General features: G+C 44.7%; 1 protein-coding gene across 1 annotated transcript; it reads right to left on the bottom strand.

The window, feature by feature from the left end:
* Positions 1–6,627: 6,627 nt before the first annotated feature.
* On the bottom strand, positions 6,628–10,060 carry neurod4 (neuronal differentiation 4). Its single transcript, XM_021565854.3, has 2 exons — positions 9,868–10,060; positions 6,628–8,641 (listed from the first exon to the last, which is right to left on the bottom strand). Exon 2 carries the CDS (start codon positions 8,633–8,635, stop codon positions 7,532–7,534), a length of 1,104 nt encoding a protein of 367 aa, XP_021421529.1. The 5' UTR covers positions 8,636–8,641; positions 9,868–10,060; the 3' UTR covers positions 6,628–7,531.
* Positions 10,061–14,996: the final 4,936 nt, after the last annotated feature.

Raw genomic sequence — 14,996 nt, forward strand, 5'->3', positions numbered from 1 at the left:
CTGCAAAGTCCATGCACACACACTGGCATACTGTCATACATGTGCTAATTAGAGTTGATTGATTTATGTTCTTCACGTTTTTGTTTTGTATCTATTATCTTATTTTATTCTTATTTATTGTTGTTGTTTATACACCTTGTGGGTGGGGGCAACGGTTAAAAAATGGAAGAAGACTCATTTTTTGTAGTTGAATTCCTCATTGTACAGTATATAAGAATATATCACTATGTTGCCAAAAAAGTTCAAGGCTGTTATTGTTTCCCTTCAATAAAATGCATTCAAAACGAATTTCTGCACATTTCTGCTACTTTCTTAGGCTGTACAAGTGCTATCCCTTGCTAAAAAAAAGTTATGTTTAAACCTATGTAGTACCTTTAACAACAATAATAATAAACCTCTACTTTAGTAAAAAAACAATTGTGACAGGGGTGTTGTAATAAAAATGAGTGGTGTTCACTGATTAAATGCAGTCTTTCTGCATTGTGAAGAGGGAAAACCCAGATATTCACAAAGCTTGTGATGAATGAAAGGTTGTTTCTTCATGCAAAATAGATTTGGGGTTTAAAATTCAATTAAGTTGCTTTATTTTGAGGGGCTTAGTGAAGGCTGGCCAAGAGGAGTAAACAGAATGTTGAGACTACACAAGGGTTAACTTAGATTGGTGGTTGAGATGGAGAGGTGAATCCACCCTATTAACTATTCATTTGTAGAAGGAAACTGGAATTAAAAACTGGAATTAAAGCCAGACTAAGTCAGTGGCACAGATGGAACTATCCAAGCAGAAGATACATCTCCTCCAAATGTTGATAATTGGTTGTGTTGACAACCAAACACAATTCAACATCACTTTTGAAATACAATAAATGACCTTATCGACAAGTTAACAAATGATATGTTGGATTCACGTCTCCAACTCAACCAAAAAATAAACATTAAAAATTGGGATTAAGCCAGTGGCTCGGATGGAACTATACAAGCAGTAGATTCATCTCCTTTAAATGTTGATATGTGGTTGCCTTGTCAAGAAACACAATTTAATGACTTTAGTAAGACAGTCTTAACTTTAGGCTATTTACTATCTTACAAACTAATGTAAACATTTAACCTTAAAATGAGTAACACATCCATGGCCAAATGTTTTGTTTGCTGTAACTACAAATGTCTTCTTATGTCCTCCTATAGCGTTTTGCGTGTTCAAGATAGCGTGCATAGTTTGTCTCAGGTCTGTGGAGATCTTCCCAATCGAGCGGCATGGATCACTTGCATCAGGTACTTGTCATGTAATCTCAACTGCAATCCAGGTCATTTGGTTCTGCTATTAGACGAAGCACGCAATATCTGACATTGTGTTCGCAGTTGAACTTTGGTTGTACTTTTTTAGATGGCTGAAAGCATAGTGATAACACAGTGGAAATGCAACTAACATTTGGCAGGCTTTTTGAGTGGGTTTAAAAGGGTGTAATCTCATTGGTCAACCGTGGTCTCAACCAAATATTACCCAATTATCCAGGATGAAAGGACTTGGTGTGCCCAGTGGGTTTCCGCAACAGTCGATTCAGTTATTATATGATCTCTAACAAAACTCTAACAACTGAGTTTTAAAGTTACTACTTCCCCTCTAATTGAGGAGTCTCTACTCAACAAACGATCTAGTGTTCTCCTGTGTGTAAACAGTGTGGTGAAAGTGGGTGGCAGATGGACAGACGGACAGATGTTCCCAACAGAAAGTTTACAACCCGAGCTGAGCTCCAAATTACACCCCATCTGTTGCTCCTGTGCCCAGTCCCTCCCTCTGCTCTCCCCTGCACCTCCTCTCCTACTCCATCCCTTTCTCCACACCTCTCCTCCACCCTACATCTCCTCCTCCATTCCTCCTTCTTCATCCATCACTATAGGTCCCCTGGTGTACTGCTCCCAAACAGCTCTGGTTTCACGTACAAAACACTACAACTGAATCACGTATGTTCAGAGCATAACTTAACTCACCCTTTGAATGTTCTCTCTCTCTCTCTCTCTCAAAGTAACTTCATTTATTCATTTGAGCTCCTACTAAAGTGGAGCAAAGGGCCTCAAGAATGCTCACCCAGCCTTTTAGAATATTTATCATATTTATCAGCGACCAACATTGATTGGCCACAGAATCAACAGGGAATGTAAACAGCAAAGCTCAAAGGACACAGTGGTCTTGACCCTGGAGGACAGTTCCATGACCCCCATGACACCTCTGGTCCGGGCAGGACGGAACCGGAGTGACTTCACAAAGCTGACACAAGCAGACCAGGGAAACACTCGGCTCGGCCTACGCTACGTGACTCCTCGCAGAGTATCTGAAAGGGGAGAAAAACGTCCTTTGTCACTTTCCTCCTTTTCTCTTCCACCTCCATCTCTCCGTCCCTCTTTCTCTCCCGCCACGCCTCTGATGGCAGCAGTGCGTGCTGCTAGACGTCAAATCTCTCTTCTCTCTCAGATGCTCTCTCTGCTCCGGGCCCTCCTACCTTGCCTTCTTTTTGTGCCCTGGCTCTTCCAAAGAGACCCCCATCTGTCCCTCCGCTCGCCCCATTGTGGGAGCCTCAAAGCCAGGCAACTTCCACAAAGCAGTGGGCGTGAGGAGGGGGGGCCCAGGGTAAACAGGACAGCACCCAGAGCCCATTAGAAGCTCTTTAACTCCGACACTCTAGTACTTCTCACACAGCTCTGGGAGGGGTAGGACCCCACCCCCTCATCCCAACCTCACAATATCACCTTTTATATCCACTCACATACGTATTAAGTCCGCCGATCTGCTCTCTTTCTCTCGTTCAACCCCCCCCCCCCCCCCCCCACCACATACCAACTCTCTTTCTTGCAGTTTCTTTTGGCACCATTGTTCCATTTAACCTGTTTTCCCTTATTTTTCTAACTAGTCCCACGAAAATAATTATGTGTCTCTCCATATGGGCAGGAGTACTGTACATTTAAGCAATAAGGCATGAGAACCCAGTCATTGCATCGTGTGATAGCTCCCGACTAAGGGTGGTTCTTAGGCCCTGTGTGCTATAACGCCGTGCTACCAACCAATCAGCATCCGGGATCCAAACAACCCGTTTTGTAAGTTGTGCTTGGTGTATTTGGAGAAAGGGTGTTTTTTTTAAAGTAATGACCATGGTTGTTTCTGTACAAGGGGGTTTGGCTAGTGGCACATGTTTACTCTTGTCCAGTGAATGTTGTTTTTGGTGATGAGAACAGAAGTGCTGTTGTAGAGTTGTGTCTGGCGACGTCCTATCATGTGCAGTTGTGCAATGTAGAGCTTAGTGGTATCAAGTCAAGTTCATGACATGCTGTGTTTGACACTATGGATGGGAGTTTACCTCTGTGTCTGGTCTTAACCGACATCTCTTTCATTTGTATTTTTCCCTCCCCCTCTCCTCCCCCAAGCCAGCCCCGTCCTGTCTCCCCTGTTCCTTTATTGTTTGCCTCTTTCTTTTCCCCAAATCTCTTCCTCCCCGGGTCTATCCCTCTTTCTTTCTCTCCCCAGCTGCTCCCCTCGGTCCCAGCCGTCTCAGTTTCAGGACCCGTTCCACCTCTACCACCTCTGCACTACTTTCTCTCTCCTCCCTCTTTCTCTACCCTGTCCTGCACTCCTCTTTCTCTCCCCTCCTCCTCTTATACCCCACCTCTTTCTCTGTCCTCCCTCTTTCGCTCTCCTTTCCTGCCCTCCTCTTTCTCTCCCCTCCCCCTCTTTCTCCCCCCTCCTCCTCTTTTTTTTTTCTCTCTCTCTCTCTCTCTCTCCCCTCCACTTTCTCTCTCCTCCCCTCCTTTCTCTCTATCCTCTTTTTCTCTCTTCCCCTCTCTCTCCCTCTTTTCTCCCTACATTGTATGTGACGCTGCGACCCAGGAGGCGAGAAGAGGAGGAGAGAAAGAGGAGTGGGATGGAGGGAGGGAGGAGAGGAGAGGGAGGACCACAGTGTTAGCCCCATCTTAAAGGCAGGCTAGGGGATAAACCGCAGTGCAGACACTGATTAAAGCCTTCCAGCAGATCCTATGGACACATTAATACCATCTTAATCACAACGCTTTATCCCTCCACCCAGCCCTCCATCTAGCTGGCCCCTATGGATCAGGACCTCTCATTTTAATGGGAGAGGCTGTTGTTTGACCAGTGGATTAGTAATGCTGTGCTCTGAGAGACAAAAACAAAATACCCCAGATGCTGTATATTGTCCATTAAGTATTTATTATATTTGACTTTTATTTTACCAGGCAGGTCAGTTAAAGAAAAAATATAATTTACAATGAGGGGCATGGACATACATAGGGCAGATTTCTCCCAGTGCCTGCATAATTATAAGATGAAGTTGACCCTGGCCCTGTGCATATCAGTCCATGTCTGTGGATTGAGTTGCGTCACAGATGACAATGACATATGAGCTGCCCCATGGGACTGACTGACTTGCCACAGGTCGCTGTCTGCTGCCGACACACTGGCCAAGATGGCATTTTATATACTGTAAAAGCCTTTTGGCTCTTTCTTCCTCTACTGTGTCTGTCTCTCTTTTTCTAATATTTTTAAAACGTTAAAACATAATGTTTCGGAAATTGTTATCTGATATTTAATAAATATCTCCTTCTCTACTAATTCATTTTTATTTCAGTAGGATGATCCACATACCCTTCCCATACCACTTAACAAACACACCATAGCAACATAGCAATGGCACAAAGCAGTAGCAACACACCAGACATCAAATCTTCCAGCACTTTCTCCCCGGCCAACATGTGTGTGTGTGTGTGTGTGTGTGTGTTTGTGTGGAGCTATGTGTCATTCCTATGCCCAGGCTGAGAGCGAAGGAGAGGAGGAGAGAGAATAGGGAAGGGAAACACTTGTGAATGGATAGAGCAAGGACTTCATTCACCTCTGCTCTCTTACACCCTGCATCCCCATTTCTCTCCCTCACTTTTTCTTCCCCACTCACTCGTTCTCCCCCTCTTTTTCCCTCTCTCCAATTTGTCCCCAGCTGTCCGTCAACCCCCCGTAGTTCTCCCAGCTGTCTTTCATATCGGAACGAGAAGCGCCACACAACAATACAGGTCAGGGGTCAAGAGAAAGAACAGGCTGCACTTACAATGGACCAGTGGTGCCCACTAAAACAATCATTCCCTTTTCTCCCTCCCTTGCTTTTCTCTCATGCTGCCGGGACTTGTGCGACTGGAAAAGGCACAAATCTAAGGAGAGGTGGATGAGGAGGGGATGAGGTGAGAGGGATGGCTTTTGTTTTGGACGACAGCCACAGAGGCACCTTCCTCTTTATTTCCATGAACTAAAGGACCAGAATGGTAAACATACACTCACACACTCATTCTCTTGCTCTCAGCTCTCCCTCTTTGCACACTGTCCCCCTGCCCTTTGTCTGTCTCAACAACCCTCCTTTTCTACTATGTGAACACAGTGCTGAAACAAATCCTTGTTGCCGGAGTCAAACGTAAACTTTTGTTGTTTGTCGGGTGATATAAATTGTGTTGGAACTTTGCCTGAATTTGAGCAGCAGTGCTGGTAAAGGGTGTCATAAAAATAATTTTAGTTCCGTTTCAGTTGACTTTTTAAACGTTATGTTAATGTTATATACAGTATATAAATGTTTTACTGCAGTTTTACCAACAACATCCCAGAGTGGTGAATGAGTGGCTTTTTAACCATAGATTTTTTAGAAATACAGTTTGTAATACCTTCTGATTAAGATATTTACTGAGCTTGGTTTTGGGCTAAACATGTTTTGGCATGAGGTGTATAGTAGAATGAGTCATTGGGAGAGAGAGAAAGGAGGGAGAGAAAGCCTTCCGTGACACAGTCACCTGTTCCCCAGGCCTGTTTTCCCATGGCCCAGTGTCCCGCTGTGCCCCTTACTGACCTGGCAGATGCAGGGAAACCCTGTAGCACAGCCCAGGAATTACATCACACACATTTTCATTAACATTAACCACAGGACCCCATTATCAAAACAAGTGTTGTCTTTTAGATTATCAGCTGAATGTAAATCAATTGTCTATATTATATGCAGATTTTTTTTTTAATAAACGCAACATGAAAAGTGTTGGTTCCATGTTTCATGAGCTGAAATAAAAGATCCCAGAAATGCTTCATACACACATAAAGCTTATTTCTCTAAAATTATGTGCACAAAAGTGTTAACATCCCTGTTAGTGAGCATTTCTTCTTTGCCAAGATGCACCTTGTGCTGGGGACAATAAAGAACCACTCAAAAATGTGCAGTGTTGTCAAGCAACACAATACCACAGATGTCTCAAGTTCTGAGGGAGCATGCAATTGGCATGCCGACTGCAGGAACAACAGAGCTGTTTCCAGAGAATTCAATGTTCTACCATAAGCCGCCGTCAACGCCATGTATTCCTATGTGTATGTATTATTATGGGATTGTTAAGAAAACAGAGGCAGAGACATTGACATATTCTGTCCTAATATGGGACCTTATGAGTGTTTTTAAAAGTACAATGGTAATATAACTACCCACATCTAATGGCACTATGGAGTAAACTAATGTGCTGCTCAAAATGATATGTTCTATCTGGTTGCCTATATCTGATATATCCACATTTCATATGAGTGAAAAGACAACAAACAATGGCAACGTGTTGCTTCAGAAATAGTATATAATATAAGAATATTTATTCAATTAAGTGCGAAACAGCTAAATATTTACAAAAACAGTAGTGATGGACACCATAAGAGACAAAATCCTGAAACGTACTTCGAAAAAAATCATAATTTAAATCCTTCATTAGTAAAGTCGCCGGTGACCGACAAGCTATATGTCAAGAAGACAGTAAAACAAAAACAGTGCTGAGAAAATTGCAAAAAGGATAATAGTTGTCAAAATAAATATTAAATACGGATATAAATTAAATGCATTTCTGTTCATATGGCTAAAATGATGCTGGCTACAGTATGGGCCTCAGTGCAGAAGTTGAAGTAACTGAGTGTAAGAGCAACATTTTCTGACACATTTTCTCTCCATCCTCAAGCACACAAGAGAGGACTTTCTTTCAGCCCAAGTACTCTTGTATTTTAGTAAAAAAAATGGATGGGTGTCTCTGAGACAGTGTGCGGTGCTTATACCTGGATATCTGATTTGGTCAACAAATACATATAATAGGTAATTGGTAAACAAGCTACATATAATAGGAACTGAGGGAAGACTTATTACACAGACAGAAACAAATTATGACAAAACAAATAATGTCAACACAAATAATAATCAACAACGACAATAAATTAGTAATACAATGAAGGGTGCATCTTTGTCTCTTCAGTAGTTCATTATGACCAGGTAGGTTGAGTTTAGTTGAGTCTCTCTCTCGGAGCATTCCATGCTCTCCCAGAGTAGGACACTAGACAGCGTAAATGTCATATCATTGTCTCTCTACACAATCATTCACAGAGTCACGGGCCTATGTATGTGCAGAAAGGTTGGAGGACCAGAGGCAGGGCTGTGTATGGATCTCTCCCCTGCCTGGCCAACCAACTTCACTTTCCTCTTCACTCGCTGTAGATGGTGCCCATCTGTGAGGCGACCATGTGTGGTGGAGGGAAGGATTCAAAGGCCTGGATGTCTAGGGGCAGTTCGTAGCGCGAGGCCTGGAAGAGGTGGCCCTGAGGCCCTGGCAGCCCGGCCAGGGAGGAGGGGGGGTAGTGGGGTAGGGACGAGAGGTAATGGGAAGGGTGGGAGGGGTAGTTCCTCTCAGCCTCGTGGGGGGAAGGTTCCTGCTTCAGGGCAAAGTTGCCACTGATGCTGAGGGGGGGCGTGAGGGGCCCGTCGTAAGGGGGGGTGCCATTGCTACTACACTCATTAGGGGAAGGGTGCTGTTCGTAGGGCCCTCCCTCGAAGCTCTTCATATGGAGGAGGTGGGAGGCCTCCAGGGACCCGTAGGGGGGGCTAGGCAGGCCCGGAGAGGGGTAGTGACCACTCAGGGGGTGATGGCCACCAGGTTGCCCTGCTACACCACTACCAACTCCTGGAGCTCCTCCAAAGGGCTTGTCATCCAGCTTGTTGATCAGTTTGGGGGCAGAAGCCCCCAGCTGGAGACACCCAGCCACAAGGTTGCTAGTGGGTTGGGACAGGCCTTTACACAACATCTCTGTGAAGCCGTGGCTCTCTGGGGACTGACCGCTCTCCAGCACCTCAGACAGGGCCCAGATGTAGTTGCGGGCCAGCCGCAGGGTCTCGATCTTGGACAGTTTCTGGGTCTTGGAGGCGCAGGGCATGACCTTACGTAACACATCTAACGCGTCGTTCAACCCGTGCATGCGGGACCGCTCGCGGGCGTTGGCCTTGGTGCGTCTCGCCTTGAACCTCTCCTGTCTGCCTCTGGCCATCTTCTTCTTCTTGGGCCCCCTCCGTTTGGGCGCCTCGTTCTCTCCGTCCATTCCAGTCTCCTCATCATCATCATTATAATTGTCTTCCTCCTCCTGATCCTCCATGTCTTCGCTGCCCCGGCCTCCTGGGCCCAGGCCGTAGCGGCCCCCCATCTCTGGACCTCTCTCTCCATCTTGGGAGCTCAGGTCCTCATCTAGCCAGGCCAGAGAACTGACCAGCTCAGACACATCTCCTTCTCCAGGCTTACCAAATCGTTTGGTCATCATTGTGATCTGAGGAAAACAAAAACACATTCGGTCAAGCTCATGAATCAGCTGTTTTATTTGTCATCATTGTTTGGAATTGGAATTGGTTGACCTATCTCTAACTTAATTCCCAACTGGTTGCCTATACATACATACATGAGAGAGTATAATTTCAGCACTGTTATGTGGAAAGCACACAATAGCAGGGACAGTTCCGTTTCCATTCCAACAGAATGGATGAACATTTTAGCAGATACAGAACATCTCTCATCTCTCAACTCATTCAAAGGGAAAAGAGCACTATCTATGCAAAATCATTTCTGTCCTTTGTAGGATGATCTAATGTGAGACACTTTGGGGATAAACTCTGTGGTTCCCTGCTGTTTATGCCGTGGTGGTTTTGGAGATGCCGTCAATCTGGGACATGCGGGATTTAACCTGGATATAAAACCCTCAGATTAAATTCAGGGTAGTCTACAGAGCCAAGTCAACAAACACTGTAACAACCGGACCAAATATCTCCTGCATCAACAGTTACATTTGATTTGCTGATTGGAATGAGTACCGTTATAAATCCAATCTTGCGTGGAATGATCGAAAATGCCACTGTAGATTGGTATCTGAGTCCAAAGGATAAACAAATGTTCAATGGGGACTCGGGTGAACTTTCCTAAACACACCAACAACCAAATAAATCTCTGCCTAAGGACACACGATTGTTCTACAACTAAGTCGTCCTAGTTAGTGATCGTGAAGTCGTGCATATAAGTAGTACAGTTTACTATAGGCCTAAAAATCATGAATAACAACAATGTATTACGCACGGACTCAACTCTGTCGAGACTGAATGATTAACAAACAATCATAACTGTATTTGACACTGACAATTGTATTGAATATGGTACAATACAAACCCTGACATTTACATCTATAACAGTCTATTTCAGGTTAATAAATAAATATAGTGGTATCTCACTTTCTTGTTGATATGATACGATAATGCATTATAGTTGTTTGGTGGCATTGGCATAAAGCCTATTATAAAGAATGCATCTTCATCAACTACCTTTCCTGTTATAGAGAATAGTAAAAACATCGAATATTAAGGCAGTTTACAGTTGTTGGTTTCTGTTGACACGCATTGCATTAATATGCATAAGCCTATGGGTTGATCTAGTGTGGCGAATACTACATGATCTGGAATAGAATCACATGGAATGCAAATATTTGATTGACATAAAATCAAAACGCACCTGTTTATGTCCACAACTCGCTCTTCCAAACTTGTCAGACGTCCGGCTAACTTCAAAAGTCCCAGTACCAAGCAAAATGACTTTATAGCCAATCCTCAACAGATGCCGTTTTGCTCTGTAGCAGTCCTTTCCAAGTTCCTTTTCGTTCCCTCAGTAATACAATCAGTGCGCGATGGGACTTTCATCTCCGACTGGCATGAATATGTCTGAGTTTAGCCTTTAGGAGGTGGACTGGCCCCTCCCACGAGCGCCCCACCCATAACATTCAGCTTTTCCAAAGGCGTGTGGCGGGCTCGTGGCCAAAGTGTTCTGTCCAAACAACCGCACATGCGTCACCAATCTTTGTGTGTGTGTGTGTGTGTGTGTATGTGTGCGCGCGCGTGCTTGAGTGCGTGTGTGTGTGTGAGAGAGAGAGAGAGAGAGAGAGATTTTTTCGCAAATGTCCACAATTCCATAATTATTTCATACAATATTATGTGTCCAAAATTGTCCATAACTACCTATGTCATTTTAAATAGGCAACTATGAGATGTATTTAGCAATTCCATTTCTTGTAAAAAAGCGAATTTTGTGCTCGCTTAAGCTCCAAATGTGAGAGGCCTATGTATATATGTTTCCTTAACAATTTGTGATGTTCATCATGCACAATACTTAGAATATTAATTTTCGTTAATGCTTGGATGATCGTGGATTGAAATCATACACATGATTAACAATGCGCGCGGTTTGATATTTTAATTACGCACATTCTGAAGAAGCGACGCTCCTTCATCGCGTTATGCGTAAGTGATTTTGACAGCTTGGTGTGGTAAGACCAGGTGTATGCGTTGTTCACCCGTCCATTAATTTGCTTCTTCTGCTTATTAGCCATATACCCGACTCCCCGGTCTCTGCACCCAAGATCAGTTGAATGAGTTAAGCAGCAAATACGTTAAATCTGATTTAAACGGTTGGTGCCCCGGAATTCTATGAGAATATACAGTATCTATTTTTTAAATTATATTTGGGTTGGAATTGCATCCCCATCATATTAAAATAAAAGTTGTAAATCAAAAACAAAGTAGATTTGATATACAACTCAAGACTAAATCACATGTGACTCAAAATAATCGTATTCGTTTGCGAAATACAAATCATTTCCAAGTTTAATTGGGGATAGTTTGAGATGGAGTAAAATTGTGTTTCAGAGTTCATTGTTTCAACTGGTAGCTTAAAGGGTCTTTTAGGTTTAATATAACTTGTTATTAAAAGCACTTTAAACACTTAAACTGTTTGCACACAATATTCCATTATTACTACCCCTCCCTAACCTGGCTGACGCTACCATGACACAGCGCAGGGAAAGCTGGGACACACTGGTCTGGAATGGAGGCTGTTTGATAATGAAATATTCGCTCTGAAATTGTGTGACAGGTTTGATTGGATATCTCAAATGTTAGTTTTTTAAATCTGGGGTTTAGACCTCACATTGTTTGGATTTGAAAATCCAACCGTTGTAATGGAAGAGGGTGGCACTGGGGGCCTGTGTGTGGCTGTGCATGTGGGTATTTGAGTGAGAAAGACACAGAGGAGAGCCAAACAACTTTGCAGGTAAAGCCCAGTCCCCTTCCTTATTGAGGCATTGTGCCAACAACATCAAATAATCATTACAGACTCTGAAGTCAGGAAGAGAGTTAGGTGTTAGACAAACTAACATTTCACATAATTTAGTCCCGTTCCTTACCCTTTTCCAATTTCACAACAAATGCCAAGGCATAACAAACACAACATATGTGATGTCCCAGTGCATGGTGCAGGGTGAGCCACGACACAGTCGGGGCTCTATTGTGGTCAGATGCTATTGACAGCCGTGGCTTGCGGCGCACGTGCCCCCGCATTGATCCTATTGTATACACGAGGCACATCTGTGCTTGCAAACTGTGCTCTTGGGCTTTCTTACACTCTCTGTCTCATCGGAAAACCTACATCGGCCTGCACCTCAGTTACATTTCCTGTTGGTCTTTAGCGCATAGATATAAATATAACATGTTGCATCATCATTGAGTAGAATTTGCATTTTAAATCGTATGCCACTAAGTTGCTGGGCTAGGCTGTAGGACTCTCTAGATCACTGTAGGACCATATGGTCAGATATAAGAAACTAAAGAGGAGGTGCATCTGTTGCTTGTGTGTTCACACATCACTTGCCCGCCTCACTTGATATCACGACGCCCATACCCACGTGGCCATGTCGGCGTGCGAATGGAGCCTTGGATGGTTTGGTTTTTATGTGCGTGCGCGCTTCGTGCATATGAGTGTGCGTGCATGGCGTTGTCCAACGTGGAAACCAGAAGTAGTCATGTGTGTGTCAACAGTTTGTGCAGCCAGACCCAGTGTCTTCTATGTGCGGCCCCCTGCTCCCACTTAGCTTCACAGTCCCCCAGGTAACTCCTATCCCCCACAATCTATACCTCCCCCGAGTCCATGCCAGTCCTCATCACACCTGCATCCTGCTCCGGGAATAGTAGCTCTGGGAATAGTAGCTCTGGGAATTGTAGCTCTGGGAATGCTGAATAGTAGTGCTGCCTAGCTTCCCACAGTCATCCCAAATGTCCCTAATGACAGACTAAGGGGGAACTTGGGAATTGTGTCCCTCCTTGTCTGCTTCAATTCTGACTAGAATATCCAGTTTGACAAATATCACTGGAATATGTTTTTAGTTAGGGGATTCCGACAATATTAAGAAATGTCCCACTCACGTGGGCAAGGAAACAAGCTTTGATGGATTGGGGTTTGTATTGGGTTTTTAAATGCTGCTTTTGTTGTTATGATTGTTGTTATCCCTCTCTTTTCACACAAAAAAATCCTGCCACAAGTGAGTTGTCTGTCGCTCCTGCCCCATGGGATGGATTTAGAGGGGAACGGGGGGATTCTACGCTACTCTGACAGATGGGTCTCTCTCTCTCTCCCTCTCCATCGCTCGCTAAAACACAGACACACACTGGCACACCGAGACAGCACGAATACAATAGGAATTAAAGCCGTGCACACATGCTCCCTCGGCCGGGCTGAAAGCTGAGCCCCTTGTAGTAATCAGAAAAGGATGGAGGGAGCGCGGATGTGTGCGAAGGGAGGGGCGTGTTTGTAAGGGGGATGGGGGAGGAGGGGGGAGTGCTGTGTGCTTCTTTTTAGCTCAAATTAAACATTTGCCTTGTTTGCCTGTTTCAAATCTTTTTGATTCAAGATACATTTTCCTTGCCATGGAGCTCTCCATTTTCGTCATAAAGCATGTTTGAAGTTGAACTGTTTCCACTGTCAACCTTTCAGTTGTGACAAGTTTTATCCCTCTCCCTGTTTACCCCTCTTCCATCTGATTGTCTGTGTTTTCTTGTCTGTTTATCTGTCTCTGTATAGCAAATGTGTGTGTCCTATAAAATGGAGTCCCCTCAGCATTCTCTATGAGCTGTTGACTGAGGCTGAGGCTGAATATACGTACAGACTATCCTGGGGAAGAGACTAAGTCCCACTGAATGTGCCTTACACAGGGGACATGCATGCACACACATACTGTATGACTGTGGACTTTTGACGTCTACATGCTCTCTCTATTATTGCAATCCCAGTGTCCCTTCAGGGAAGTCGAAGAAGACGAATAAAGAGTTCAGAAGCAGAATGAAAAGGGAGATCATGCCCCCTGTTCCCAGACAGGGAGGATGGGAATAAGACTGAGTCTGTCTCCATGTGTAAATCAAACCAATATTATATATGGAGACCCACCAGCCTAATTGGAGGCATACATTTGGACATCACTACACTACGCCACCTGCTCCCAATGGGCCTGCAGCCCCTCAAAACATGCTCCAGCCCCTTGAAACATGCTGCAGCCCCTCGAAACATGCTGCAGCCCCTCAATACATGCTGCAGGCCCTCTATTCATGTGGCAGCCCCTCTAAACATGCTGCAGCCCCTCGAAACATGCTGCAGCCCCTCTAAACATGCTGCAGCCCCTCAAAACATGCTGCAGCCCCTCAAAACATGCTGCAGGCCCTCTATTCATGTGGCAGCCCCTCTAAACATGCTGCAGCCCCTTGAAACATGCTGCAGCCCCTCTAAACATGCTGCAGCCCCTCTAAACATGCTGTAGCCCCTCAAAACATGCTGCAGCCCCTCGAAACATGCTGCAGCCCCTCTAAACATGCTGCAGCCCCTTGAAACATGCTGCAGCCCCTCAAAACATGCTGCAGGCCCTCTATTCATGTGGCAGCCCCTCTAAACATGCTGCAGCCCCTTGAAACATGCTGCAGCCCCTCTAAACATGCTGCAGCCCCTCTAAACATGCTGCAGCCCCTCGAAACATGCTGCAGCCCCTCTAAACATGCTGCAGCCCCTCAAAACATGCTGCAGCCCCTCTAAACACACTACAGCCCCTCAAAACATGCTGCAGCCCCTCAAAACATGCTGCAGCCCCTCTAAACATGCTGCAGCCCCTCTAAACATGCTGCAGCCCCTCTAAACATGCTGTAGCCCCTCAAAACATGCTGCAGCCCCTCAAAACATGCATAATTGTAATTATTTGCCTACCTTCTCATGCCTTTTGCACACAATGTATATATAGACTCCCCTTTTTTCTACTGTGTTATTGACTTGTTAATTGTTTACTCCATGTGTAACTTTGTGTTGTCTGTTCACACTGCTATGCCTTATCTTGGCCAGGTCGCAGTTGCAAATGAGAACTTGTTCTCAACTAGCCTACCTGGTTAAATAAAGGTGAAATAAAAAAAATTAAAAAAAAAAACATGCTGCAGCCCCTCTAAACATGCTGCAGCCCCTCTAAACATGCTGCAGCCCCTCTAAACATGCTGCAGCCCCTCTAAACATGCTGCAGCCCCTCTAAACATGCTGCAGCCCCTCTAAACATGCTGCAGCCCCTCAAAACATGCTGCAGCCCCTCTAAACATGCTGCAGCCCCTCTAAACATGCTGCAGCCCCTCGAAACATGCTGCAGCCCCTCTATTCATGCGGAAGCTCCTTTAAACATGCTGCAACACCTCGGCAGTAGATCATTTGTGTGATGGATGCAGAATCAAATGGACATGCATGTACTGTACTGTCAAAAATACATTTCTCAAACCAAAAAGTCTTAGATTTAG

Source organism: Oncorhynchus mykiss, chromosome 16 (assembly GCF_057628025.1).
Source record: "Oncorhynchus mykiss isolate SJ-2025 chromosome 16, ASM5762802v1, whole genome shotgun sequence".
Taxonomy (NCBI): Eukaryota; Metazoa; Chordata; class Actinopteri; order Salmoniformes; family Salmonidae; genus Oncorhynchus; species Oncorhynchus mykiss.